General features: G+C 43.8%; 1 protein-coding gene across 10 annotated transcripts in view; it reads right to left on the reverse strand.

The window, feature by feature from the left end:
• Nucleotides 1–27733, reverse strand: part of UBE2D2 (ubiquitin conjugating enzyme E2 D2) — a 152757-nt gene that overhangs the window by 116545 nt on the left and 8479 nt on the right. For all 10 annotated transcript variants that reach the window (XR_004537462.1, XR_004537463.1, XR_004537460.1 and 7 more), the window contains exon 2: nt 305–368. Coding sequence is in view for 1 of the 10 variants with exons in the window: in XM_033926975.1 (XP_033782866.1) it covers nt 305–368 (64 nt within the window). In the remaining 9 variants the exon portion in view is untranslated. The remainder of the gene's footprint in view (nt 1–304; nt 369–27733) is intronic.

The raw sequence follows: 27733 nt of genomic DNA on the forward strand, positions 1-27733 counted from the left end.
AGAAAAGTCGTCCCATCCCTTATGCATGAGATTGATTTTCATACACTGCTTTCATTTAAGTAACCTCATTCACACATATTCATTGTGGATATCCTGAAGACCTGACTGGCAAGGACCAACTTGGGATGATATCATCCATATGTGAGGCCAATTCATCCTGCTTTGATGGAGAATATAGGCTTCATTTAAAAGCAAATATAACAAGTTCACTCACAATAAGGTGCTTAAATGTTTTGAAACTTAGTTATACAAGCATGCTTCTATAAAAACTGCAGTTCTGCACATTCAGTGAAAGGATACTTACTATCATCTCCAACAGGCCCTGCAGAACACTGTGCTGGGGGATCACGTGCCAGGTCATTTAACTCCTAAAACATAAAAAGATTCATGGAATACCGATAGCAAAGATAACATACAGTACACAAATACTACCAAACCACACAGGAATGGAAGATTAGGTTTTTACCTTCAATAATCTTCTTTCTGTTAGTCCTTGTAGGATTCAATATGCTAGGTGTTCAATCCCTTCCCACAATATAGGAGTTACAGAAATCCAAACACTTTTCTGAGCACATGCTCCTCCCACTTAGAGCGAGAACTAGAGCCATCTACAGTTGAATCCCAAAGCCAAGCAACATACCTGAACAAATCCAGGAAAAGGGAGGTACGGGAGAAGATCCCAAAGCAACATAAACAATTTCTGAACAGGTCTGCTCTGCAAAACATGAAACAAGTAGTAAACAAGCAAAAGGCAACCCAAAAAAACATTGAGGATCAATGTAGAACTAATCTACTATGTGCAACGAGCACCAACATGAGACATCCTTCAGTTAAGCATACTCACAGAAGTGGAAAACTCCCAACAGGATTCGTCAACTGGCTAGAAAGTCTTAAAGCCTGCAAGAACAATAACCGAGGCAAAAAGAAGCAGGCTATTCCAAACAACTGAATGTACACAGAAAGGGCGGGTCGTATGGAATCCTACAGGGATCAACAGAAAGAAGATTATCCTAGGTTAAAACCTAATCTTCCATTCTGTTACATCCCTTCCAGATTCCATATATTAGGTGACATACCAAAGCAATGGTAGCAGCTAGGGAGGGACAGCAGGGTCTGCCCTCAACACTGAGGTCCCAAAAGCAGCATCAGAGTGAGCTGCCACATCCACTCAGTAAAACCAGGTAAAGAAAGGTATGACGAGAGCACTAAGTAGCTGCCCTGAAAATTTTGTCTGGAATATAGGTGTACAGTCGGTCCTCAAGGGTCGCAATCCAGTCAGGTTTTCCAGATTTCCACAATGAATATGCATGAGATCTATTAGCATACAATGAAAGCAGTGCATGCAAATAGATCTCATGCATATTCATTGGGGAAATCCGGAAAATCCAACTGGATTGCGGCCCTTGAGGCCCGACTTTGACACCCCTGAATGAATCGCATGAGACTCTGCCTACGATGCAGCAACACTTCTAGTTGAGTGGGCCTTAAGAGAAACTGGCGGCTGCATGCCGCAGGCGATGCAAGTCGCAGAAAATGAAACAAAACAGAACTGTGGAAACAAAATGTTCAAGATCTTCATTTTATTTTTTCAGAATAAACTTAAAACACTGTCCACATTTGTATTGAACGGACCCAACATGGGCTGTGTTTTGGTAAAACACCTTCCACAGGGGTCCTAGAATATTAGTAAACAAAAGATAATAAATGAATGTAACTATGTATTGATGTGTTATACGACAAGACGAATGATATTTGAAAAGAAATAAAGATATGATGGTATTGGAAACATTGATTGTAGAGATACAAATTACTGATTAAAATGTCAGTGATATGAGAGTAATATAGGTCACTAGAAGACATCAATATGCAAAAATGGATTCATAAAAACAAAGGAATATTGAAAGATTGTAAATGTGCATTACGCAAGATGGACCATAAAAAAGTACCTTGCACGTGAAACCCCTTGGTGTTATAAGAACATAACATAAGAACATAAGAACTGCCATCTCCGGATCAGACCTTCGGTCCATTAAGTCCGGCGATCCGCACACGCGGAGGCCCTGTCAGGTGTACACCTGTCGTAATTTATAGTCCACCATATCCTTATATGCCTCTCTTAAGGAGATATGCATCTAGTTTGCTCTTGAAGCCTAGGACGGTCGATTCCGCAATAATCTCATCTGGGAGGGCATTCCAGGTGTCAACCACTCTCTGAGTGAAGCAGAACTTCCTGACATTAGTCCTGAACCTGTCCCCCCTTAGCTTCATTACATGTCCTCTAGTCCGTGTCAAATTGGACAATGTAAATAATCTTCTCTGCTCTATTTTGTCGATTCCTTTCAGTATTTTGAAGGTCTCGATCATATCCCCACGCAGTCTCCTTTTCTCAAGGGAGAACAATCCTAGTGTTATAAGTCTGTCCTCGTATTCCAGTTTCTCCATACCCTTCACCAGTTTTGTTGCTCGTCTCTGCACCCTCTCCAGCAGTTTTATATCCTTCTTTAGGTAGGGAGACCAATGTTGGACGCAGTATTCCAAGTGTGGTCTGACCATTGCCCTATAAAGCGGCATTATAACTTTCTTCGATCTACTCGAGATTCCTTTCTTTATCATGCCCAACATTCTATTTGCCTTCTTTGCCGCTGCCGCGCATTGTGCCGACGGCTTCAGGGTCCTATCTATCAGTACACCCAGGTCCTTTTCTTGTTCACTCTTCCCCAGAGTTGCACCTGACATTGTATACTCGTATTCCTTATTCTTATTGCCTAAATGCATTACCTTGCATTTCTCCACATTGAACTTAATCTGCCATTTCTCCGCCCATGTTTCTAACCGACACATAGAAACATAGAAATAGACGGCAGATAAGGGCCCACGGCCCATCTAGTCTGCCCACCTTAATGTCCCTCCCCTACCTTTGCCCTGTGAATAGATCCCATGTGACGATCCCATTTGGCCTTAAAATTAGGCACGCTGCTGGCCTCAATCACCTGTAGTGGAAGACTATTCCAGCGATCAACCACTCTTTCAGTGAAAAAGAATTTCCTGGTGTCACCTCGTAGTTTCCCGCCCCTGATTTTCAACGGATGCCCTCTTGTTGTCGTGGGACCCTTGAAAAAGAAGATATCTTCCTCCGCCTCGATGCGGCCCGTAAGATACTTGAACGTCTCGATCATGTCCCCCCTCTCTCTGCGCTCCTCGAGCGAGTATAGCTGTAATTTGTCAAGCCGTTTTTCGTATGGTAGATCCTTGAGTCCCGAGACCATCCGGGTGGCCATTCTTTGCACCGACTCCAGTCTCAGCACATCCTTGCGATAATGCGGCCTCCAGAATTGCACACAGTATTCCAGGTGGGGCCTCACCATGGATCTATACAATGGCATAATGACTTCCGCCTTACGACTGACGAAACCCCTTCGTATGCAGCCCATGATTTGTCTTGCCTTGGACGAAGCCTGCTCCACTTGATTGGCAGACTTCATGTCCTCACTGACGATTACCCCCAAGTCTCGTTCTGCTACCGTTTTTGCTAGGATCTCGCCATTAAGGGTATAAGACTTGCATGGATTCTGGCTGCCCAGGTGCATAACTTTGCATTTTTTGGCATTGAAGTTGAGTTGCCATGTCCTAGACCATCGCTCCAGTAGGAGTAGGTCGTGCATCATGTTGTCGGGCACTGAATCTTCGTCTGTTGTGCATTTGCCCACTACATTACTCAGTTTGGCGTCATCGGCGAATAATGTTATTTTACCTCGAAGCCCTTCTGCCAAGTCTCTTATAAAGATGTTGAATAGGATTGGGCCCAAGACTGAGACCTGTGGTACTCCACTAATCACCTCCGTCATTTCGGAGGGGGTGCCGTTCACCACCACCCTTTGGAGCCTACCTCCAAGCCAGCTCCCAACCCATTTCGTCAATGTGTCACCTAATCCTATAGAACTCATCTTGCTCAGTAACCTGCGGTGTGGTACGCTATCGAATGCTTTGCTAAAGTCCAGGTACACGATGTCCAGGGACTCCCCAATATCCAGCTTCCCCGTTACCCAGTCAAAGAAGCTGATCAGGTTGGATTGGCAGGATCTCCCCTTAGTAAATCCATGTTGTCGGGGATCCCGTAGATTCTCCTCATCCAGGATCTTATCTAATTGGTGTTTGATTAGAGTTTCCATTAGTTTGCTCACTATCGATGTTAGACTCACTGGTCTGTAGTTTGCTGTCTCCATCTTTGAGCCTTTCTTGTGGAGTGGAATGACGTTAGCCGTCCTCCAGTCCAACGGGACGCTGCCTGTACTAAGGGAGAGGTTGAAGAGCGCAGACAGTGGCTCCGCCAAGACATCACTCAGCTCCCTAAGCACCCTGGGGTGCAGGTTGTCCGGCCCCATTGCCTTGCTAACCTTGAGCCTTGACAGCTCACCGTAGACACAAGTCGCTCTGGAGTTTCTCTCTATCCTCCTGCGATCTGATCGCCCGGCATAGTTTTGTATCGTCTGCAAACTTGATGATCTCACTGGATGTTCCTTCCTCCAGGTCATTGATATAAATATTAAAAAGGATCGGCCCAAGTACCGAGCCCTGGGGTACACCACTAGTCACTTTCTCCCAGTCGGAGAACTTCCCATTTATGCCCACTCTCTGCTTTCGGTTTTCCAGCCATTTGCTTATCCATCTTTGTAAATCCCCCTCTATGCCATGGCTTTGTAGTTTCCTGAGAAGTCTTTCGTGTGGAACTTTGTCGAACGCTTTCTGGAAGTCCAAGTATATTATGTCCACCGGCTTCCCACTATCAATTTGCTCGTTCACGGTCTCAAAAAATTGGAGTAAATTCGTCAAACATGATTTCCCTTTCCTGAATCCATGTTGACTGGGTTTCATCAAGTCGTGTGCGTCCAATTGCCGGACCATGCTATCCTTGATCAGTGCTTCAACCATCTTGCCGGGGACAGACGTAAGACTCACAGGTCTATAGTTGCCCGGTTCCCCTCTCGATCCTTTTTTGAAAATTGGGGTGACGTTCGCTATCCTCCAGTCGTCCGGTATCTGTCCAGTTCTGATTGTCAGGTTTGCAAGTTTTTGCAATAACTCTCCGATTTCAACCTTCAATTCCTTTAAGACTCTCGGGTGAATTCCATCCGGTCCAGGGGATTTGTCACTTTTAAGTTTGTCGATCTGATAGTATATCTGGTCTAAGTCCACTTCAACTGTGGTGAGGCTGTCTTCTATTTCTCCTGCAAACACTTTCTCCGCTTCAGGTATTGTTGAGGTGTCCTCCTTCGTAAAGACGGACGCAAAGAAGGAATTTAGTTTGCCTGCGATTTGTTTATCTTCCTTGATGTACCCTTTTCTACCCTGGTCGTCCAAGGGTCCCACTGCCTCTTTTGCAGGTTTTTTCCCTTTCACGTATCTAAAGAAGGGCTTGAAGTTTTTGGCCTCCTGGGCTATTTTTTCCTCATAAGAACATAAGAAGCGCCATCTCCGGATCAGACCTTCGGTCCATCAAGTCCGGCGATCCGCACACGCGGAGGCCCTGCTAGGAATTCACCTGGCTTATTTTATAGCCAACCATATCTTTATATGCCTCTCTCAAGGAGATATGCATCTAGTTTGCTTTTGAAGCCTAGGACTGTCGATTCCGCAATAATCTCCCCTGGGAGAGTATTCCAGATGTCAACCACTCTCTGTGTGAAGCAGAACTTCCTGACATTAGTCCTGAACTTGCCCCCCCTTAGCTTCATTTCATGTCCTCTTGTCCGTGTCAAATTGGACATTGTAAATAATCTTCTCTGCTCTATTTTGTCAATTCCTTTCAGTATTTTGAAGGTCTCGATCATATCCCCACGCAGTCTCCTTTTCTCAAGGGAGAACAATCCCAGTGTTTTAAGTCGATCCTCATATTCCAGTTTCTCCATACCCTTCACTAGTTTAGTTGCTCGTCTCTGCACCCTCTCCAGCAGTTTTATATCCTTCTTTAGGTAGGGAGACCAATGTTGGACGCAGTATTCCAAGTGGGGTCTGACCATTGCCCTATAAAGCGGCATTATAACTTTCTCCGATCTACTCGAGATTCCTTTCTTTATCATGCCCAACATTCTATTTGCCTTATTTGCCGCTGCCGCGCATTGTGCCGACGGCTTCAGGGTCCTATCTATCAGTACACCCAGATCTCTTTCTTGTTCACTTTTCCCCAGAGTTGCACCTGACATTCTGTACTCGTATTCCTTATTTTTACTGCCTAAATGCATTACCTTGCATTTCTCCACGTTGAACTTCATCTGCCATTTCTCCGCCCATTTTTCTAACCGACACAAATCGCTCTGGAGTTCCTCACTGTCCTCCTGCGATCTGATTGCCCGGCAGAGTTTTGTGTCGTCTGCAAACTTGATGATCTCACTGGATGTTCCGTTTTCCAGGTCATTGATATAAATATTAAAAAGGATCGGCCCAAGTACCGAGCCCTGGGGCACACCACTAGTCACTCTCTCCCAGTCGGAGAACTTCCCATTTATGCCCACTCTCTGCTTTCGGTTTTCCAGCCATTTGCCTATCCATCTTTGTATATCTCCCTCTATGCTATGGCTTTGTAGCTTCCTGAGAAGTCTTTCGTGTGGAACTTTGTCAAATGCTTTCTGGAAGTCCAAGTATATTATGTCCACTGGCTTTCCACTATCAATTTGCTTGTTCATATTCCTGTTTTGCATCCCTCACCGCCTTGTGACATTTCTTCTGATCATCTTTATGTTTGTTCCAGGCTTCGGTTGTCTTTATGTATTTCCATTTTTTGAAAGAGTCCTTCTTTTCTTTTATGGCTTCCTTCACCTGTTTGGTAAGCCATGCCGGTTCTCTTTTGCTCTTTGATCTCCGGTCTTTGGAAATCCTCGGAATGTAGAGATCTTGTGCTTCTGTGATAGTATTTTTCAGTAGGGACCATGCCTGATCTACCGTTTCAAGTTTGTCCACCTTCTTTTCGAGTCGATTTTCTACCATGGCTCTCATGCGATCTTATTTACCCTTTTTAAAGTTCAAGGTGGTGGTTAAGGTTTTGGCATGTTTCCCTTTCCCGATGTCAAGTTTAAAGTTGATTACATTGTGATCACTCGTTCCCAGTGGAACCATGACTTCCACTTCTGTTATCGGTCCCGTGAGGCCATTTAGGACCAAGTCCAAGGTGGCGTTGCCTCTTGTCGGCTCTTTTACCATTTGTTCCAGGAAGCAATCCCCTAGCACCTCCAGGAACTTGGCTTCCTTGCCGCAGTTGGAGGTTGCTAGTTTCCAGTCTATCCCTGGGAAATTGAAGTCTCCCAATATAATTATATTGCCTGTCTTGCATTCTTGTTTGATTTCCTCCATCATTTCTGAGTCAGTTTCCTCCGCCTGTCCTGGGGGACGATAGTATAGGCCAATTTTCGTATCTGCGCCATATTGACCAGGAATCTTGATCCAGAGTGACTCAAGCTTCTCTTTCATTTCTGTTGTAACCATTTCAACAGAATCTATTCCCTCCTTAACATATAGAGCAATACCTCCACCTTTCTGCCCTACTCGATCTCTTCTATACAGCTTGTATCCCTGTAGTACTGTGTCCCATTTGTTTTCTTCATTCCACCATGTTTCTGTTATGCCAATGATATCCAATATGTCATGTCTTGCTATTGTCTCTAGTTCCCCCATTTTGTTACCTAGACTTCTAGCATTCGTATACATACATCTAAGTTCCCTTCGTGTTACCTTTTTGGACCTTCTACTCTTGGCCGTCCCTGTAGTTTCAATTACGGTATCCTTTACTGCTCCTGTGTTATCACCCTTGTTTGCTGTGTGGTCGTCCCCTCCTGTGTCTGAATTGTCCCTTCCTGCTTTTTCTCCCTTATTGGCCGTGAGGTCGTCTTCTCTTGTGTAGGAGTAGTTTTCCTTGGCTTCTTCGTCGGGGCATCCTGCTATCCGTGCCATCGACCGGTGGTCGACTGTCGGCTTTCCCCTATCTTTCAGTTTAAAGCCTTCTCGATTGCCTTCTTCATGTTGCCTGCCAAAACTCTTGCTCCTTCCTTGTTGAGGTGTAGTCCATCCTTTCTGTAGTACTTGCTTTTTCCCCAGAACGCCGTCCAGTTGCGCACGAAGTCGAAGCCTTCTTCTTCGCACCATCGTCTCATCCAGGCGTTGATTACTTGCAATTCCCCTTGTCTCTTTCCATCCGCTCTTGGTACTGGGAGGATCTCAGAGAAGGCCACCTTCACCTCCCTGATCTTCAGTTGTCTTCCGAGTGAGCGGAGCTGGCCCTTCAGCTCTTCCCTGTCATACTTCCGCCCGCTCACATCATTTGTTCCCACGTGGATAAGCACAGCGGTGTCCTCTCCCCGTGCGCCATCTATGATCCTGGAGATCCTGTTGGTCACATCCTTCACTCTTGCTCCAGGCAGACAGGTGACGACTCTGTCCTCTCTTCCTCCTGCGGTGTGGCTGTCCACATGTCGTATAATGGAGTCGCCTACGATGATCCCCCATCTTCTTTATTCGGGGGTTCCTTGGGGGGCGTAGGTCCACGTCCTTGGAGTAGGGTCAGTCTTCTTCCTCCAATGATACTCTTGAAATTGTTTCCTGTTCTTTGAGTGGGGCGATGTCTTCCTGTGCTCTCACTATTCCTCCTGATGTGCGGTTGTCTCCTACCTCGTCTTCGGTTTCTTCTGTGTTTGCATGGGTGTCTTCTCTCCTCACATCGGTTTCCTGAGTACAGTTTTCCAGCCCTGGGATCTCTACGTGGTGCTGATGAGCTTCCTCTATGAACATTTCTAGTTCCTTGACCTCGTCGTTTGGGCTGTACTCCACTAGCATCTTCTCCTGTGCTCGGATTCTGTCTTCGAGTTCCATCACTGTTCCTTCCAATAGTCTTACCTGACATTTCAAGCTATCCATCTCCATGCATCGATTGCAAATGTATGCCTGGATCCCCGAAGGGAGGTAGTCATACATATTGCAGCCGATACAGAAGACCTTATGCGGAAAGTCATACAAAATCCCTAATAAAATTACAGAAAACCAGAAAAACCATCATATATACCAATGAAGAAAGATGTTATAAAATAATATTGCTAACCTTATGAGACCAAAAAAGGAGAAAAATATGAAAATAAGGATCTATCAACTTATGAAAACAAACACAAAAAACCCAAGTATAGCAAATCATAACAACCAAAAGTCAAAAAAATCACAATATACAGGCAATAACTACAGAACCATTTATTGCGTCTTTAAAATAAATAAATAAAAATAATTATAATTATAATAATATAGTTAAGAGTAAATTGAGATAAAAGACTGTCTGATGAAACAGTCTCCCAGTGTATATTGTTATAAATCAATACGTGAACCTGGCAACATAGGACACTATATATCTCAAATGATACCAGGCAAAATATTTTGACACTAACGTTCTATGGGGCAAAAAACTATCAGAATATATGAGGGAGGGAGGTAGATAGTTAGGCCACGCAAAAGGAGCTGAAGGGTGGTAGAAAGGAACAGATGGTAAAGGAGGGAGGGAAGGGTGGTGGTGGAAAGGAATAGAACAGACATTGAAAGAGGGTAGAGGAAAAGACCCTGAAGGGAAATGTGGAAGACAGAGTGGGGAGAAGATGCTGGAAGGGAAGAAGACAAATGCCAGACTATGGGGGAGCGGAGGGAAGAAGATGGGTGCTAGACCAATTGGGGGAGGATGAAGGGAGAGGCACAGTAACAGCAAATGGAAGATGCAGAGAGAAGACACACAGTGGATGGAAGGAATTGAATGAGAAGATGTGGAAAGCAGAAACCAGACAACAAAGGTAGAAAAAAAATTATATTTATTTATTTATTTTTTGCTTTCGGATAAAGTAGTATATTAGTTGTGTTGATAAAAATTTATAAACAAAGCCCTACCAGCTGAACATCTTTTTCTCTAGTTCAGCAGCAGGAACTTTGATTTATAAGAAAGGAATAAGCTAAATATTACAGTACTAAGGCTTATATGGATGCTGCGGGGACGGTGATGGAGCGGTGAATGGGATGGCAGTGGCGGTGACGGGGCGGTGAAAGGGATGGCGGTGACGGGGCGATGAAGGGAATGGCGGTGATGGGGCGGTGCAGAGGATGGTGGGACGGGGACAGATTTTTTCCCCGTGTCATTCTCTACTCGGAGGTTACCAGCATCCGAACACAACTACACAACCATGATAGCTCAAAAGCCACAGCGTGCCAAATAAAAATATCACCACACAGGACACCAAAATGTCCCTAACAAACACACACCCGCAACTGAAGCGCCCGCAAACCAAAAGTTGCATACTCACAAACTGCGGTCAGGGTTTGTAAGTGCTGGTAGATGCCGGCAAAAGCGGGTTGCTCAGCACTATGAGGACAGAAATGCCATTTAGAAACTGTGAAGTCCCTTTTTTTTTTTTTTTTAAGTTAAGGGAAAGAAAAAAAAACAGGGACTCGGTCAAACCCTCTATCATCGGAGGGAGGGTGAGGCAGGGGCCTGGGGGCCCTGGTGTAACCCTAAAGCCAGCACCGTTCAGCCGGACACCCCAGTCTCACTGAAAAGAAAACCTCAACAGGAGAAATAAGTTTCCAGTCTCAGCCAGAATCCAGGAGCTAGTTGAATAGCGACCATCACCTGCTGGGAGATACAACATACTGGAGATACAGGAGGAATGCCAGCCAATAGGACCACCTGATAATCAGTTTCTCTATCTCCGCCTGCTGGTAGATGTGGGCTATCCCATTGGTCTCTGGATTCATCTGCTGCTGTTGCTAAGGAAAAGGAGAACGAGAGGGCACTCTCTAAAGTTGAAAGGGGATAGATTCCGTACAAACGTAAGGAAGTTCTTCTTCACCCAGAGATTGACAGAGTGAAAAATCCGGAGTGGATTCTGCAGAGCATACAAGTATGGGGAAATAACCCTATTGTCTAGAATGTCTCACCTATTGCATTGGAAGAGGTATTATGATCGTGTCCCCAGGCACTGTAGGCACCAATTATGTGCATCCTGGAATACTTCTTAAAGCCATTGGGAGCTATGAGATATGTCAAAAAAATAGCAATGATGACAAAAATGCCCTGGTAGGGTGCACAAGGTCTACGAGATCTATCAAATTTCAGAAAAACAAGGAAACTTAGGGGTCCTTTTATCAAGCTGCGGTAGGGGTTTAACGTGCGTAATACCGCGCGTTAAACCGCCTGTCGTGCTAGCTGCTAATGCCTGCACTGAGCAGGCATTAGTTTTTTAGCCGGCCGAACGGGTTAGCGCATGATGAAATGTCCGACGCGCTAACCCCGCTAGCGAGGCTTATAAAAGGACCCCTTAGTGCTATTCTTTCCACACTCCCTCTTTGGGTACTAGCTGACAGATCATCAGTCTTCCCTTGGTGAAAGACAGACAGTCTGTGCCACACCACATCACTTTCTGAATTTTCTAAAGAAAACTACCAGGGAGAGGCCCTGAGTAACTCAATATAACTTACATAACAAAAGAAAAATACAAACCAAAAAAAGCATAAAACATAAAAGTTTTTTTTTCATTTGATTTGATATGTTGTATCTATAAATTTTTTTTAAAATTAATAAATTATTTAATGAAAAAAAAAGAAACACTAAGTAAATAATTCAGGAAGAAATGTTCTAACATGAACGGTGGGGGACTCAAAAAAACAACATCTGACCTGCTTCATGAAAACAGACTGAATTGATCCTTAGGCAGGAAAAGAACACATACACATTTTCAAAAGCTTCTAAAATATATGCAAGGGGGCAGGGGCTCTGTTGGATGACATCACAAGAGTAAGATCATCCTGCTTGTCCTCAGAAAAACATGTAAACATATGTACAGTTCATGAACAAAATCTGTACCTTTTCAGAGCAGATGTAGATTTTGGCATCAGCATGTGTGTGCTACTGGGGCTGAATGTGAAGCGATTTCTATAAAATAATCACCTGAACTTAAAAAAAAAAAAATCAAACCCACCGAGGGTAATTTTATAAAGGAGCATCTAATTTAAGAGGGATAGTAGGTGCTTACTTGGGTATCTTTCTCTTTTCATAAAATGATGCCTATGTGTGGTCTAGGAGTGGCCTAGTGATTAGAGCAGCCGAGGTTATGAGCGATTCCTACTGCAGCTTTCTGTGACTCTGGTTAAGTCACTTATCACTGTCCTATGTAATCATTGTCCCACTTATCATTGTCCCATGTAAACTGCTCTGATTGTGTAAACTACACAGAAAAGGCGGTAGGTATATCAAGTTCCAGCCCGCCCCCCCCCCCCCCCCCCCCCCCCGGTTATAAAATAATAGTATAATCAGCAGAAATCATACTTACCTTGAAGGCTCTTAAGTAGATGTAAAATATCCAAAGAAACATGAAAGCAGATAAATGCCAAATGGCCCAGCCAGTCTGCCCATCCACAGCATTCACTATCTCCTCCTCACCCTAAGAGATCTCACATGCCTGTCCATGCTTTCTTGAACTCAGATACTGTCTTTGTCTCCACCACCTCTACTAGTAGACTATTCCAAGCTTCTACCACCCTTTCTGTAAAAAAGTTATTTTTTTAGATATTCCTGAGCCAATCACCAATTAACTTAATTTCAAGCCCTCTCACTCGAGTTTCCTTTGAATTGAAAGTAAAGCTCTGGAACGCATTCCCAGATGTTGTGGTAAAAAGCAGACAGCGTAGCTGGTTTTAAGGAAGGTTTAGACAAATTCCTGGAGGAAAAGTCCATAGTCTGTTATTAAGACATGGGGAAAGTCTCTGCTTGTCCTGAATCGGTAGCATGGAATGTTGCTACACTGGGTTTTGGCCAGGTACCAGTGACCTGGATTGGTCACAGTGAGAACGGGCTACTGGGCTTGATGGACCATTGGTCTGATCAGTAAGGCTGTTCTTATGTGTATTTATGCCATTTGGGTATTTAAATGTCTCTCATATTACATTACATTAGTGATTTCTATTCCACCATTACCTTGCGGTTCAAGGTGGATTACATCCAAACGAAAACAAAATTACATTCAAAATTTGAAGGAATAGAATAAGCGATGACATAGAATTTTTAAGGTAATATATATTCGGTAAAGAGTTACCAAAGGGAAGTGGAGGTCTTTAGGAGATAAGAATAGGGTGAAATTATAGGTTTTAGATAATGTTTGGTAGATAAAAGAGTATTAGAGAGATCTAAGGGTAAATAGAGTGTTGGATATTGGGTTGGGATTGGTTGTGCTGGATAGGTTTTATGTGTTTTTTGAAGAGTATGGTTTTAATGTCTCTCCAGAAGGCTTTGTAGTCTGTAGTCGAAGATAACAGAGTGGTGATTTGTCTGTCCAGTTTAGCTGCTTTGAAGGCTATTAGGTTATCATAAAGTTTTTTTCGTTTGACATCTTTGGATGATGGGTGAGTGAATAGTGAATGGGATCTTCTGTGTCTGGTTGAGGAGGATTGATTTAGTCGGTTATTCCAGTAGTTGGGCTTTCTCCGTTGAGAGCCTTGTAAAGTAAGCAGTAGAATTTGAAGTGCACTCTCGCTTCTATTGGAAGCCAGTACGAGTCATGGTTTGCCTCTGTGATATGGTCATATTTTTTTAGGAAATAGACAAGTCTCAGGGCTGTATTCTGTATTGTCTGCAATTGCTTCATCATAGTCGCAGGACAAGGTAGGTATAGTATATTGCGGTAGTCTATCATCCCAAGGATAAGAGATTGTACCAATAGTAGAAATTGCTTCTTTTCAAAGAATGTTCAGATTTTTCTTAGATTTCAAGTTTCAAGTTTATTAGGTCTTTATATACCACCTATCAAGGTTATCTAAGCAGTTTTACAATCAGGTACTCAAACATTTTCCCTATCTGTCCCGGCGGGCTCACAGTCTTTCTAACGTACCTGGGGCTATGGAGGACTGAGTGACTTGCCCAGGGTCACAAGGAGCAGCGCGGGGTTTGAACCCACAACCCCAGGGTGCTGAGGCTGTAGCTCTAACCACTGCGCCACACACTCCTCCATTTCTCATGGTCATGAACGATGCCTTTATTATTTTGTTAATTTGGGGTTGCATGGTGCAGCCTCTGTCAATTGTGACTCCTAGCAATTTTAGTGTAGGTTGTATTGGGTATGAGATCGAGTTTATTACAAGATTAGTTAATGTTGGAGTTTTGTTGTTTTCTAGTAGGATGAAATTTGTTTTGTCAGGTTAAGTTTTAATTTGTGCTCTGTCATCCAAATTGCAACTGAATCGAGAGTTTTGTGTATTGTGCTTATCATGACGGGTTCTGGTTGGTCGAAGGGTAAGAGAATAGTGATGTCATCTGCGCAGCTGTATGAAATTATGCCATGATTATCTAGGTTGTAGCTGAGGGAGGCTATGTATATATTGAATAGTGTAGGTGATAGGGGTGATCCTTGGGGAACTCCGCAGAGGTTGGACCATGGTTCTGATTTTTCTTGCATTGTTTTGACTCTGCAAGTTCTTGATTGTAGGAATCCTTTGAACCATGCAAGTACTTTGCCTGAGATTCCTATTGAATCGAGAGTTTGTAGAAGCATGTCGTGGTCTACCAAGTCGAAGGCTGCAGAAAGGTCTAGTTGTATCAACAGGATTTTCTTGCCTGTACAGAGGTATTGTCTTGCAGTGTTCATTAGTGTTCCTAGTAGTGTCTCCGTGCTGTATTTGGCTCTGAATCCCGATTGTGTGGGGTGGAGTATGTTGTGATTCTCTAGGTAAGAGGCTAAAGTTTTTGCTACGAGACCTTCCATCAGTTTGATGTACAATGGTATTGAGGCAATGGGTCTGTAATTGGATGGTTGGTCTTTTGCTCCTTTAAGGTCCTTTAATACCGGAATTATTATGATTTCACTGAGTTCTTGTGGGAAATAACCCTCTCGTAGTGATGAGTATATCCATTGTAGAAGTAGGGAGCAGAATAATATGCTTGAGTTTTTCAGTAGGTATGGGGGGCAATGGTTGAGGTCACAGACTGCATGGCTGTATTTATTATAAAGATTGTTGAACTCTGCCCATTCTATAGGTGAGAAATGGGACCAGGTTCTATCTGCTGCGACTGAGTCTTTTTCTGTTTGTGGAAATGATGTTTCTATATGTGAGGGTGTTCCATTGAAAGAGGCTTTGATTATTTGCGATTTTGTTTTTAAGTAGGTAGCTAAGAGGGTGGCTGTAGGTGGGGGCGAATTGTTGTTCTCTATGTATGGTGTTGTGTTTGTGAGGACTTTAGTAGCTGGAACAGCTTTTTTGAGTCTTGGGGTCCATCTCCAATTTGTTTCGCGTAGTATGCCCTTCTTTTTTCTTTCAGTTTTTGTTTGTACTTTCGGTTTGTTGCTATCCATGCTGTTTTTGTGGATTCTTGGTCGTTTTTTCTCCATTTTCTTTCCAGTTGTTTACATTGTCTTTTGAGTTGGAGTAGTTCATTGTCGAACCATTTGTTTGATTTTCTGTGGATTTTGCTTTTAGATTTTTCTGGGGCTAGTTCGTCTAGTGTGGCCCTACTTAGCAGGTTCCATTTTGAGATGAAGTCTTTAGATGTGTAGTGTTGGATTATGGTGTCTGTTTTTGTCCAGAATACTGAGGGATCTATATGTTTGCGTGAGAGGAAGGTAGTCTATTGAGTAGTCGGAGTGTATTTGTTACAAGACCAATTGATTTTGAAGGAGTAGGTGTAGTGATCAGACCAAAGGGAACGGTTCCATTTTCCGTTTAAGGTTTGAATTTCTGGGTGTGAGGTCTGTTGGGACATGTAAGCTACGATGTCCAGCTGGTGTCCTTTTTCATGTGTAGTTTGAGGATCTAAGATTTTATATGTTAGGGCTTCTAGGTATGCTAGTACGGTTTCAGCATTTTTGCAGGAATGATTTTCAAGGTGAAGGTTGAGGTCTCGTAGAAGGAGGTTGTCGGTAGTTGCTAGGGAGTTTCGATAGATAAATTCTTCAAATATTGGCTTGGCTGTGCTCCAGTTACTTGGGGTTATGTAGCATAGTATACATGTGAGTGTTCCTTTAAATTATGTGCTTGAGAGTTGACAGGCAAGTAAATCCATGTATTGGTTTGTCTAGTAGATGTATGTTTGTCTAGTAGATGTATGTTTAATGTGTCTCTGGCTATGATGGCAATTCCTCCATCTCTTATTTTCTCTGCATACCAGTGTCATTTTGTGGCTTTTTGGACAGACTTCAGTTATTCTGGGGTCTGTATCAGAGGTGAGCCAGGTCTCTGTGAGGAAAAGGCAATCAAGGTTATCTTCTTCTATCCAGTTTTTTATGTGTTCTGTTTTAGGGCCAATGGCTCTGATGTTCATATAGGTGCATTTGAGAGGGATATATTCTATTGGTGAGTTGCTCGTTGTTTTCAGGTATATGAGTGATCTTTGGTGGGGTAGTATTGTATGGATTTGTTGGTTTTCTAGTTGTTAATGTAGGGAAGGGTTGATATGTGAAGGGCTGATAGTATGTGTTTCTGTTTAATATGAGATGCCAGTTTGGCTGGGTAATTCCTCTAGAGCAGGGGTGCCCAACACGTCGATCGCGATCGACAGGTCGCTCGCTCAGGCGACCCCAGTCGATTGCAGAGCGGGTTCCCTTCCCTTCTCTTTTTTTCCCCTCCTGACTAGCCCGCTCCTGAATTCTGCTGCTGCCGCCGCTGCTCAACATTTAAAAAATAAACGGCTTGAAGAACTTATGCTCCGGGGGCTAACGTGCGCTTGTACCGGCTTCCCTTCTCTTCCCTCTGAAACCGGAAGTTATGTCGGGGGGGGGAGGGGGGAAGAGAAGGGAAGCCGGCATGCACATGTTAGTGCCCCGTTCGCGGGCTAAAGCGGGAGACAGGTCAGTGAAGCTTGCAATTTGCTCTTCTTGCTGCCAGGTCCTGCCTACTTTCTGTTTCCTCAAAGGCAGGACCCGGCAGCATTTCTCCCAATAGGTCGATCTTGGGCCGATCAGCCTTCCTCTCCCCGACGTCAATTCTGCCGTCGGAGAGGAAATTCTGGCCAGCGGAACTTCCTCTCCAACGGCAGAATTGACGTCGGGGAGAGGAATGCTGGTGGGCCCGAAGCAGGGAGAGCTTGGCCGGCGGTCTTTTATCCGATGGCAGTGGCAGTGGCTTGGGGGAGGGCAGGGAGGGAGAAAGAGGGCAGGCAGGGAGACAGAAGGAAAGAAGAGAAACAGAAAAAAAGAAAGGGGACATGAAGAGAGAAAGAAAGAGAGGGCAGGGAGAGAGGAAGAAAACGTTGGGGGGGGGGGAAATGAGGTCAAGAGGAGAGGAAGCATACAGGCTAAAAGAAGGGAAGAAAGATTGGATGCACAGTCAGAAGAAGAAAGTGCAACCAAAGACTCATGAAATCACCAGACAAGGTAGGAAAAATGATTTTATTTTAAATTTAGTGATCAAAATGTGTCTGAATTTATATCTGCTCTCTATATTTTACAATATGGTCCCCTTTTACTAAACCGCAATAGAGGTTTTTAGCGCAGGGAGCCTATGAGCATCGAGAGCAGCGCTGGGCATTCAGCGCAGCTCCCTGTGCTAAAAACTGCTATTGTGGTTTAGTAAAAAGGGAGGGGGGTGGGTATTTGTCTATTTTTGTATGGTTGTTACAGTGCATAGAGTAGAGTCATCTGCTTTGACCTCTTTGAAAAAACCCCGGAATAGGAATGATAATTAACAATTCTATGCGTACAGTGTGCGTTGTGTTTTTTTTAAATTTTATTGTTGATAGATCATTTTGACTTGGTCATTTTAAAAGTAGCTCGCAAGCCCAAAAAGTGTGGGCACCCCTGCTCTAGAGTATGCTATGATGGGTATTGGATATATATTGTGTGCAGTTGTTTTCCAGTCTGTTAAGAGCAGGAGTATCAGAAGGATTGCTTGTGTATAACTTAAAAGTGTGGTTCTTATGGTGGTGCAAGATGCAAATCTAACATATCTAATATGGTATAGAACCCTGCTGGATCTCTTCCATATATATATATATATATATATATATATATATCTCCTCTATACCACCTTTCCTCCAAAATATACATGTTGAGACCTTTAAGTCTGTCCCTATACGCCTTATAACAAACTACCGACCATTTTAGCCTTCCTCTAGACCAGGGGTGCTCAATACATCGATCACGAACAACTAGTAGATTGCCAAGGCAAAGTGAGTCGATCGTGGAGCCCATCCCGGGCTCTGTGATAGACTCACATTGCCTTCACAATCTACCGGGCCTATCAGCCTTCCTCTCCCCGACATAAATTCTGCCTTTGGAGAGGAAGATCCGGGCCAGCCAATTGCTGCCTGGCTGGCCCGGACCTTCCTCTCCGATGGCAGAATTGACATCGGGGAGAGGAATGTTGGTCAGCCTGACGCAGGGAAGCAGGGAGAGCTTGGGCGGTGGTGGCTTGGGGGCCTGTTTCCCAATGGCGGCGGCAGTGGCTTGGGGGAGGGCAGGGAGAAAGAAAGAAAGGGGGCAGGCAGGGAGACAGAAGGAAAGAAGGGAAACAGAAAGAAAGGGGGCATTAAGAGAGAAAAAAAGAAAGGGAGGCAGGGAGAAAGAAAGGGCAGGGAGAGAGGAAGAAAAAGTTGGGGGAGGGAATGAGGTCTGGAGGAGAGGAAGCATACAGGCTGAAAGAAGGGAAGAAATATTGGATGCACAGTAAGAAAAAGAAAGAGCAACCAGAGACTCATGAAATCACCAGACAACAAAGGTAGGAAAAATGATTTTATTTTCAATTTAGTGATCAAAATGTGTCCATTTTAAGAATTTGTATCTGCTGTCTATATTTTGCACTATGGCCCCCTTTTACTAAACCGCAATAGTGTTTTTTAGCGCAGGGAGCCTATGAGTGTCAAGAGCAGCGCGGGGCATTCAGCGCAGCTCCCTGCGCTAAAAACTGCTATCGCAGTTTAGTAAAAAGGGAGGGGGTATATTTGTCTATTTGTGTATGATTGTTATTGAGGTGACAGTTTATAGCGTCATTTTTCTTGACCTCTTTGAAAAAACTCCAGAATATAAATGATAATTAACATTTTCTCAGCATACAGTGTGCTTTGTGGGGTTTTTTTAATTTTATTGTTGGTAGATCATTTTGACTTGGTCATTTTAAACGTAGCTCACAAGCCCAAAAAGTGTGGGCACCCCTGCTCTAGACTGACTCTATCCTTTTTATATCTTTTTGTAAGTGCGTTCTCCAGAATTGTACACAATATTCTAAATGAGGGGCATCAATACCTAAGTTCTTCAAGTACAAGTGCAAATTAACTATTTTATAATTTGTGTGTGTACTTGTAAACTCCAGCTGTTGTTAAGAAGCCATGTGCTAAGTTCCATGCTAAAACATTTATACTACAAGCTATACTGCATAAGCACATAGTAAATAAAAGAAAAAAAAAATCAAAATGGTTTTACTCATAGACATGTTCACTCCAAACCGAGTATGGAGTAAAAGATAATCACATAGCAAAAGCTGCATAAGAAATTTGACAGAAAAATAGCTAGCCCTAATCATCCTGTCACGGATCTAGTCAAAAATCTTCCTGGTCTTCAAATGAGTCACTTTACAAGACCTGGAGAAATTTCTCTGGCAAGATGCAAGTATTAGAAAAAGCACAGCCAGAAAATTGGAGAGATTGAGATTATATTCAACATACCCTGGTTTGAGAATGAAGTTCATTCCTGTCACAGTATGTGCAAACCAAACCCGCTTAGAGAAACTATCCCTGAGAGAAAACAAAAAATAAAAACTTCAGTACATTTTAATGTTTGAAGAAAAAAGAGTGTTTAAAGTGTGGTTATTGCTACAAGGGGTGGGACATTAGATGTTGCTCATCTGTTAACAGGTGTTTTCCTAGAGAATAGGACTAATCGAGCACATTAGTGAGTGATGTCAAGTTACAATATTGCTAAGCCCGAGAGCTAGTCTCGACGGGCGACCCTTAACGCGGAGCTAGGAGGCCCGCGAGGTCGCCTGTCGGTTAGGTGAGGGGGGAGGGGAGTATTTAGGTAGGGCGGCGAGACCGGACGTGGGGGAGGTCCTTCTCGTTCGGGGAGCAATCACTGATTGGGTGGGTCGCAGCCGGAGGGAGGGGTGGGTAATCCTATAAAGGGAGGGCTCTCGGAGGACCATTAACAACTTTCGGTCCTCCGAGTCGGCTTTCCCACCCTCCCGCCCGTTATTCACGAGTGGGGCGCTAGGGGCTTTGAGGGCGGTATCTCGAGCTACTGGCTGCTGGGCTCATCAAGGGATGAGTGGTGGGACAGCTGGGAGCCGTGCCTGGTGGGTCAGATGACCCGGCACAATGGGGCATGTGGGGACATGCCACCCCTCGGACCCTTGCTTAGAAAGCGGGGTCGGGGGCCTGTTACATCTGTGATGGTAGCTCGGGATCTGGGGGCACAATGGTGATACCATTGTGTTGGTTTAATTCAATAATGTTATTTAATGCTGTTTGCAAGATGTTTATTTAAGATGTTAATATGTTATTTAAATATGTTTATTTTCAATAAACAGGGCTGCGACCAAGGTTTTTACCACACAGGTTTCATTGTCTCCTTGGGTTGGTGAGGGGTATGAGGAGTTGGGGGGAAGTCTTGCTCTGGGGAAGCGGGCTGCTCCAGGTTCCGCTGTTAAGGGACAGAACTGCTCTTGCACAACTTAGAACCAGCTCAAAGTTCTGTACATGCATGCAGCAGTTTATTTATTTAGTGCCAAAGCCTAAGGCAACTCTTGAGAAGCTAGAAGGGACTGTATACCTGAATAAGCCTACTCTCTACAGGAAACAACTATTATAGGTGAGCAACACTGTCTTTGCTTCAACCAACAGGACTGAGTCAGGCATACCAATGGATGACTCCCCAACTTAAGGCTACTCAATAAGCTTCAAGAGCAGCCTACTCTAAAAGAATGCATGAGATGCTAAAGCCAACCAAGGGTACTGTCCACTAAAGTTTGGTCCAGGTAGTAATACGAAATAAAGATTTTATTTTACTTAATAAACATATTTCGCATAACTTGATAGGCGAATATGTATATGACAATTCAAACATTAAAGATGATACATTCCACAACTTTACAACAAGCAGATGTACTGTATAATCAAAGAGTCAATAAATTCTCATTAAGTTGCTGAAAAAATCTGAGCATGATGTTGCTGTCCTAAGTTACCGCCTTGGAGATAATAAACAGTAATGCAGACTTTAATATGGCTACTGTATTGACAGTAGCTCTGATGCCACTTCACTTTGGAAGGTGAAGCTCTTTTATAACAGAATTGGATGAGGAAGATACTCAATTTGCTAGTTATTTTTATGAATGGTGAACATCCTGTTGGGATCAAAAAAGACAAAAAAAACCAACTGTGCAGGCTTTCTGATGTTTAGTCCTTTTAAGATAGTGTTCAAGAGAATAGAAACATAGAAAGATGACGGCAGATAAGGGCTACAGCCCATCAAGTCTGCCCACACCATTGACCCACCCTTATAATTCTACTGGCCCCCTTAACTCTACTGACCTGCTCTATTAAGTCAATATCCTAGCGACCCTATTCATTGGTATGACCCTCGCAGTGATCCCACATAGGTATCCCATTTATTCTTGAAGTCTGGGATACTGCGGGCCTCGATCACCTGTACTGGAAGCTTGTTCCAATGCTTACAATCCAGAGTGTGAAAGGCCTTCTCACATAGATTTTTACATGGTTTTTGGCAAGAAACATTTTGTTATGATGAAATTGCATATAGGATGAACTTTAGGCATACCTGTTAATTTCCTTTAATCAAGCCATACCAGTCTGGACAACTGAGATTATGTTCCCTTTCAAACCAGCAGATGGGAGGTAGATAGTTAGAAATTTGAGTGAGATTGTTAGGATTTTTAGCCTGGTGCTCTGCTGCAACTTTCCAATATGCCTCTAACAAAACAGTATAAGTCCTGTGAGTCACCCCAGAGCCCCCTCTGCCACTGCAGCATGATTAACCTCCACAATTACGAGGGGTTGCTGAAAAGTTCTCAGCCCAACCAAGAAGGGAATGACATGGAACTATGAAACTTACAAGTTATTCCACATGTTTACCCCTAAGTTCAACACACTTGGCGCATTGTGTGTGAAGTTTCTGTAACCCTTCCAAAAATTACTCCGATGTCTGGTCACTGAAATACTGCTCCGCTGCTGCAATCACCTCCAAATCACTCAAAATTTGTGATTCTTTCAAACTAATTTTTTTAAGATTTTGAAAAAGAAAATAGATGGAACAAAATCTGGTGAGTAGGATGAATAGTCTATGCTCTGAAACCCCAACTATATCAAAACATCCATTGTTTTGCTAGCCTTGTGAGAAGGTGCATTGTCTTGCAAAAAGATAACTCCTTTCTGCAGCTTCCCTCATTTTTTCTTTCAATACCTCCTTTAATTGATAATGCAGAATACTACTTTAACTTAGAAACATAGAAATATGACGGCAGATAAAGGCTAAATGACCAATCTAGTCTGCCCATCTACAGGAACCATTATCTCTCTCTCTTCGAGAGATCCCATGTGCCTAACCAAGGCCCTCTTGAATTCACAGTCTTTTTCCACCACTTCTTCCGGGGGACTGTTCCACACATCTACCACCCTTTCCGTAAAAAAGTATTTTCTCAGATTACTCCGAAGCCTATCACCTGTTAACTTCATCCTATGTCCTCTCATTGCAGAGTTTCCTTTCAAATGAAAGACGGTATTTAAATGACTATCATATCTCCCCTCTCCCGCCTTTTCTCCAAAATATACAGATTGAGATCTTTAAGTCTGTTCCCATACGCCTTATCACAAAGACCACACAACATTTTAGTAGATTCCCTCTGGAATGACTCCATTCTTGTTATAGAAGCGGCCTCCAGAATTGTACACAATATTCTAAATGAGGTGTCTTATACAGAGGCATCAATACCTTTTTTCCTACTGGCAATACTTCTCCATATGCAACCTAGCATCCTTCTAGCTTTCGCCATCACCTTTTCAACCTGTTTGGCCACCTTAAGATCATCACATGCAATCACACCTAAGTACCGCTCTTCCGTCGTGCACATAAGTTCTTCACCCCATAAACTGTACCGTTCCCTCGGGTTTTTGCAGCCCAAATGCATAATCTTGCATTTCTTAGCATTAAATTTTAGCTGCCAAATTTCAGACCATTCCTCAAGCTTCGCCAGTTGTTTCTTCATGTTATTCATACTATCTAGCTTATCTACTCTACTGCAGATTTTGGTATCATCTGCAAAGAGACAAATCTTACCCAACAACCCTTCAGCAATATCATTTATAAAAAGGTTAAAAATTACAGGCCCAAGAACAGAACCTTGAGGCACACCACTGGTAACCATCCCTTTCCTCAGAGCGATCACCACTGATCACTACCCTCTGTTGCCTTCCACTCAGCCAGTTCCTGACCCAGCCCATCACTTTGGGACCCATCCCAAGAGCACTCAGTTTATTTATTAGACGTCTGTATGGAACACTGTCAAAGGCTTTGCTAAAATCTAAATACAGCACATCTAGCGCACATCCTCTATCTAATTCTCTGGTCACCTAGTCAAAGATATTGATCAAATTTGTCTGACAAGACCTACCTCTAGTGAATCCATGTTGCCTCCCGTCCTGTAATCCACAAATTTAAAGGAGCTTTTTAAAAAAGCGACGCTTTTGATTAATCCCACTATTCTTTTCTCATTGATCCCCTTAGTCCTTTTGTTTTTCTCCCATACACGTTCTCTTTCCTGTATTTATTGGTTCTCTCCCCTATCCTGCTCGTTTTTAGTACGTTTATTTTGTGTTTTGTGTTTGTCTGAGTAAAATTGGTTCGTTTATCATTGTTGTTTTTAATTTTGTTCTTACCCCTATTTCATTGTTGTAAAACGCTTAGTATTTGATAAGTGTTCAATCAAATTTACAATAAACTTGGAAACTTGACCATTCTCTGTTTTAAATGTGTTTCCATTAATATGCTAAACCACAGAAGTCAGACTTAGCAGCCTGTAATTTCCTACTTCTTCCTTACTTCCACTTTTGTGGAGAGGGACTACATCCGCTTTTCTCCAGTCCTCCGGTACCATTCCAGACTCATTGAAAAGGTCAGTCAGCGGAGCTACCAGAACTTCCCTAAGTTCCTTCAGCACCCTCGGATGTACACCATCCGGCCCCATCGCTTTGTCTACCTTTATTTAGCTAGCTCCTCATGAACATAACCCTCTGAAAATCGATCAGGGTCTATTACTCCTCCATCCCTATTCATGTTTGTCTTCTGTGGTTCCGCTCCAGGTGCTTTAGCCATGAACACAGAATAGAAATATTTGTTAAGCAATTCGGCCTTTTCTTTATCAGCTTCTACATATTCCTCCCCTTCACCTTTGAGTCTCACAATACCACTTTTGCACTTCTTCCTATCACTAATATATATATAAAAAATGTCTTGTCTCCCCATTTTACTGTGTCAGCTATTTTTTCTTCCATTTGCATCTTTGCATTCCTGACTACATGACCAGCCTCTTTTAACTTTTCCAGATATTGCCTGTCTTCCTCTTTCTGCGATCTTTTGTAGTTTATGAAAGCTAACTTTTTATTCCTTACCTTCTCAGCTACTACTTTTGAGAACCAAAGCAGCCTTCTTTTCCTCTTACTTTTACTTACTTGCCTCACAAAATGGTTTGTTGCCCTTATAAATCGCTTCTTTCAGTTGCTTTAACTGTTTGGCCCCTTGAAGATAGTCAACACATTCCTGATCCGAAAAAAAATGTGGCCATGACCTTTCCTGCTGACTTTTTGGTCTTGAATTTCCTTGGTCTTGGAGAACCTGAGTGCCACCATTGCATGGATCATAGTAGTGCAACCATGCTTCATCAACAGTAACTAGTCGTTCCAAAAAGCTGGTACCAGCTCGCTGAAAATGCTGCAACATTAACTTGGAAGTGTCCACTTGACATTGTTTCTTGTCAACATTCAAATATTTGGGCATCCATTTGGCTGACAGCTTCTGCATACCCTGCTGCTAATGGATTATATATTCAACACATTCCTTGGATATCTGTAGTCTCAGCAATTGTTTTAGCTGATATTTGTCGATCTACCAAAATCAGGTCATGGACATGGTCAATAATTTCAGGAGTTGACAGCATTTGAGGCCTCCCAGACTTTGCTGTATATTCGGTCTTAAATTCTCCATGCTGAAAGTTCACGTTCCAGTTCTTCATTGCGGAGTATGATGGGCATTTGTCACTCAATGTTTGCATCATACATTCATGGAGTTTTCTTCTACAGGAATAGGAACTTCATGACAGTTTGGAGTTCCACACTTGAAACTTCAACACTTTTCGTTGTCATGGTTCAATCAATGATCTGAAACAATGTCAAAATATAGCATTATGATTCTGCAAACTGGCATTTTGCAAAATAAAATAACACTCTTTTCAGCTACAGTGGCATAATAATGTAATGTAATCTAATGCTCAGAATTTAGGAAACTGATTGGGCTGAGAACTTCGCAGCATCCTCTTTAAGCCTCTCACCTTAATGAAAGATTAGGTTCTTACCTTGTCGCGTGGGCGCACGCTACGCTCCGGCTGTCCCCTCGAAGCCGAGTCCGAGGGCAATGCCGAGGTCGAGGCCGTGGGCGCCTCGGGAGCCGAAGCCCTGGTACCCGAGGCCGAGGTCGCCAACTGCGGGGGCATCGAGGCCGAAGCAGTCGAGGCCGAAGCCTGCTGCAGGTGCTCAATAGCCCCGGTGAGCTCCGAGGCGATCAACGCCCGGAGCAATTCCTGAAACACCGGGATCGACATCCCCTGGGGCAGCACCTGCCGACGGTCCTCAGAGGGCGACCTCGGTCTTGAGTATTCCCTCGGGGCGATGGACTTGGGCATCCTGGGTTGAGCGGAGGTGGACCCTACCGCCGTCGAAGAGCCCGAGGATGGCTTTTTAGATGATCCTGGAGCTGAGGAGGGAAGTGGAGACTTACCCGAGGCCTTGGATGCAGCAACCGGCTTCGATGGCATCGAGGGACGAGGCGAAGCCGAGGGTCCCGAAGCCGAGGTCGAGGCCGAGGTCAAGGCCGGGGCCGAAGCCAAGGCCGAACTCGAGGCCTTCCCAGGCGGGGACTCGACGGAGAAAAGATCAGCCATGCGGGCCTTACGGCGCGTGAGTGCCCGCTTCTGAAAGGTGGCACACTTGTCACACGCGTCTGTCGGGTGCTGGGGCCCCAAGCACCGTAAACAGCAGCGATGAGGGTCTGTAATTGAAAGTAATCGGTCACAACGACCGCACTTTTTAAACCCCGTAACAGGCCGGGACATTGGCCTACAACGTGGCCGGGAACGAACGAGGTTCCCGGGCCGTGGCTACCGGGAGCCCCCGGAGCGACGGAAAAAGAAATCGTTTTTTTTTTTTTTTGGAAAAACGAAAAACAAGAAAAGAAAGAAGATTTACACGCAGCGACCGCGTCGAAAAAACGTCCACAGCCGCGGCGACAGAAGGCAATTAGAGCACAAAAATATCCACAGGGCTTCTGGCTCCACGGATGAATTAGAACTGAGGACCACGAGGTGGGGATGCGCCCTCTAGTGGGCAAGAAGGCTAGCACATGCGTGGTGCAGTGTGCAAACTTGAAACTTCAATCAAGTTTGCTTGAAAAGCTGTCCGCGCTGGGGCTCCGTAGATGACGTCACCCCACATGTGAGAATATCATGCCTGCTTGTCCTGGGATAATCTTCTTTCCAGTAGAAAAGCACGACTCCTGAACATGTAGGTAGTGCCATCTTCACCCGTGAAGAATGCAAAAGCATCATCTACACTTTCAACTCCGCCTCCCTACATCACTGAGCACTGCCCTCTCTCCTCAGTTTGTATCAAAGCAAAGATAACCCCTGAGAGAGAAGAAATAAATGAGGGGAACGAGGATCTCCTCGATCACATACTTTTGATCTGCTCTGCAAGAAAACACACCTCATTAACAAATACAACATAGCATCAACAAGGTGGAACAAAAACAACCACATAACTGTGTGCAACCAGCACCAACACCTGTTTAGATCTGACCTTGTCAAGAGCAATCCTGTATAGACACTCCTGTTTCTCTGAAGCCATAATTTTGTATTACTTGAGTGCCATTAGACAAGCATCTGAAGAAACATACCTATCTGAGGCTAAAAGCAGGCTGTACTGAAAACAGATAGGGCAGTGCTTCCGGACTCATGTGGTTTTCTACCGGACCTTTCTGTACTCCTCTTCTTGGGTTTTTTATATTTCAGGAACACCAACTTCTTTGCCTTTATTTTTTCCGCCACTAGTTTGGAGAACCATATCGGTTTCCTTTTTCTCATGTTTTTATTTATTTTGACGAGGAAAAAGCAGACGTGCTAAACAAATACTTCTGTTCTGTGTTCATGGAAGAAAATCCTGGAGAAGGACCGAGATTGTCTGGCAAAGTAACACAAGAAAATGGAGTAGATTCTGCACCATTCACGGAGGAAAGTGTTTATGAACAACTTGAAAAACTGAAGGTGGACAAAGTGATGGGACCTGATGGGATCCATCCCAGGACACTGAGGGAGCTCAGAGAAGTTCTGGCGGGTCCTATTAAAACTTCTTCAACAAATCTCTGGAGACAGGACTGGTTCCTGGGGACTGAAGAAGAGCGAATGTGGTCCCTATTCACAAAATTTATCGCAGAGAAGCAAGAAACTATAGGCTGGTAAGCCTCACTTCAGT

The sequence above is a fragment of the Geotrypetes seraphini genome, chromosome 18, assembly GCF_902459505.1.
Source record: "Geotrypetes seraphini chromosome 18, aGeoSer1.1, whole genome shotgun sequence".
Classification (NCBI taxonomy): Eukaryota; Metazoa; Chordata; class Amphibia; order Gymnophiona; family Dermophiidae; genus Geotrypetes; species Geotrypetes seraphini.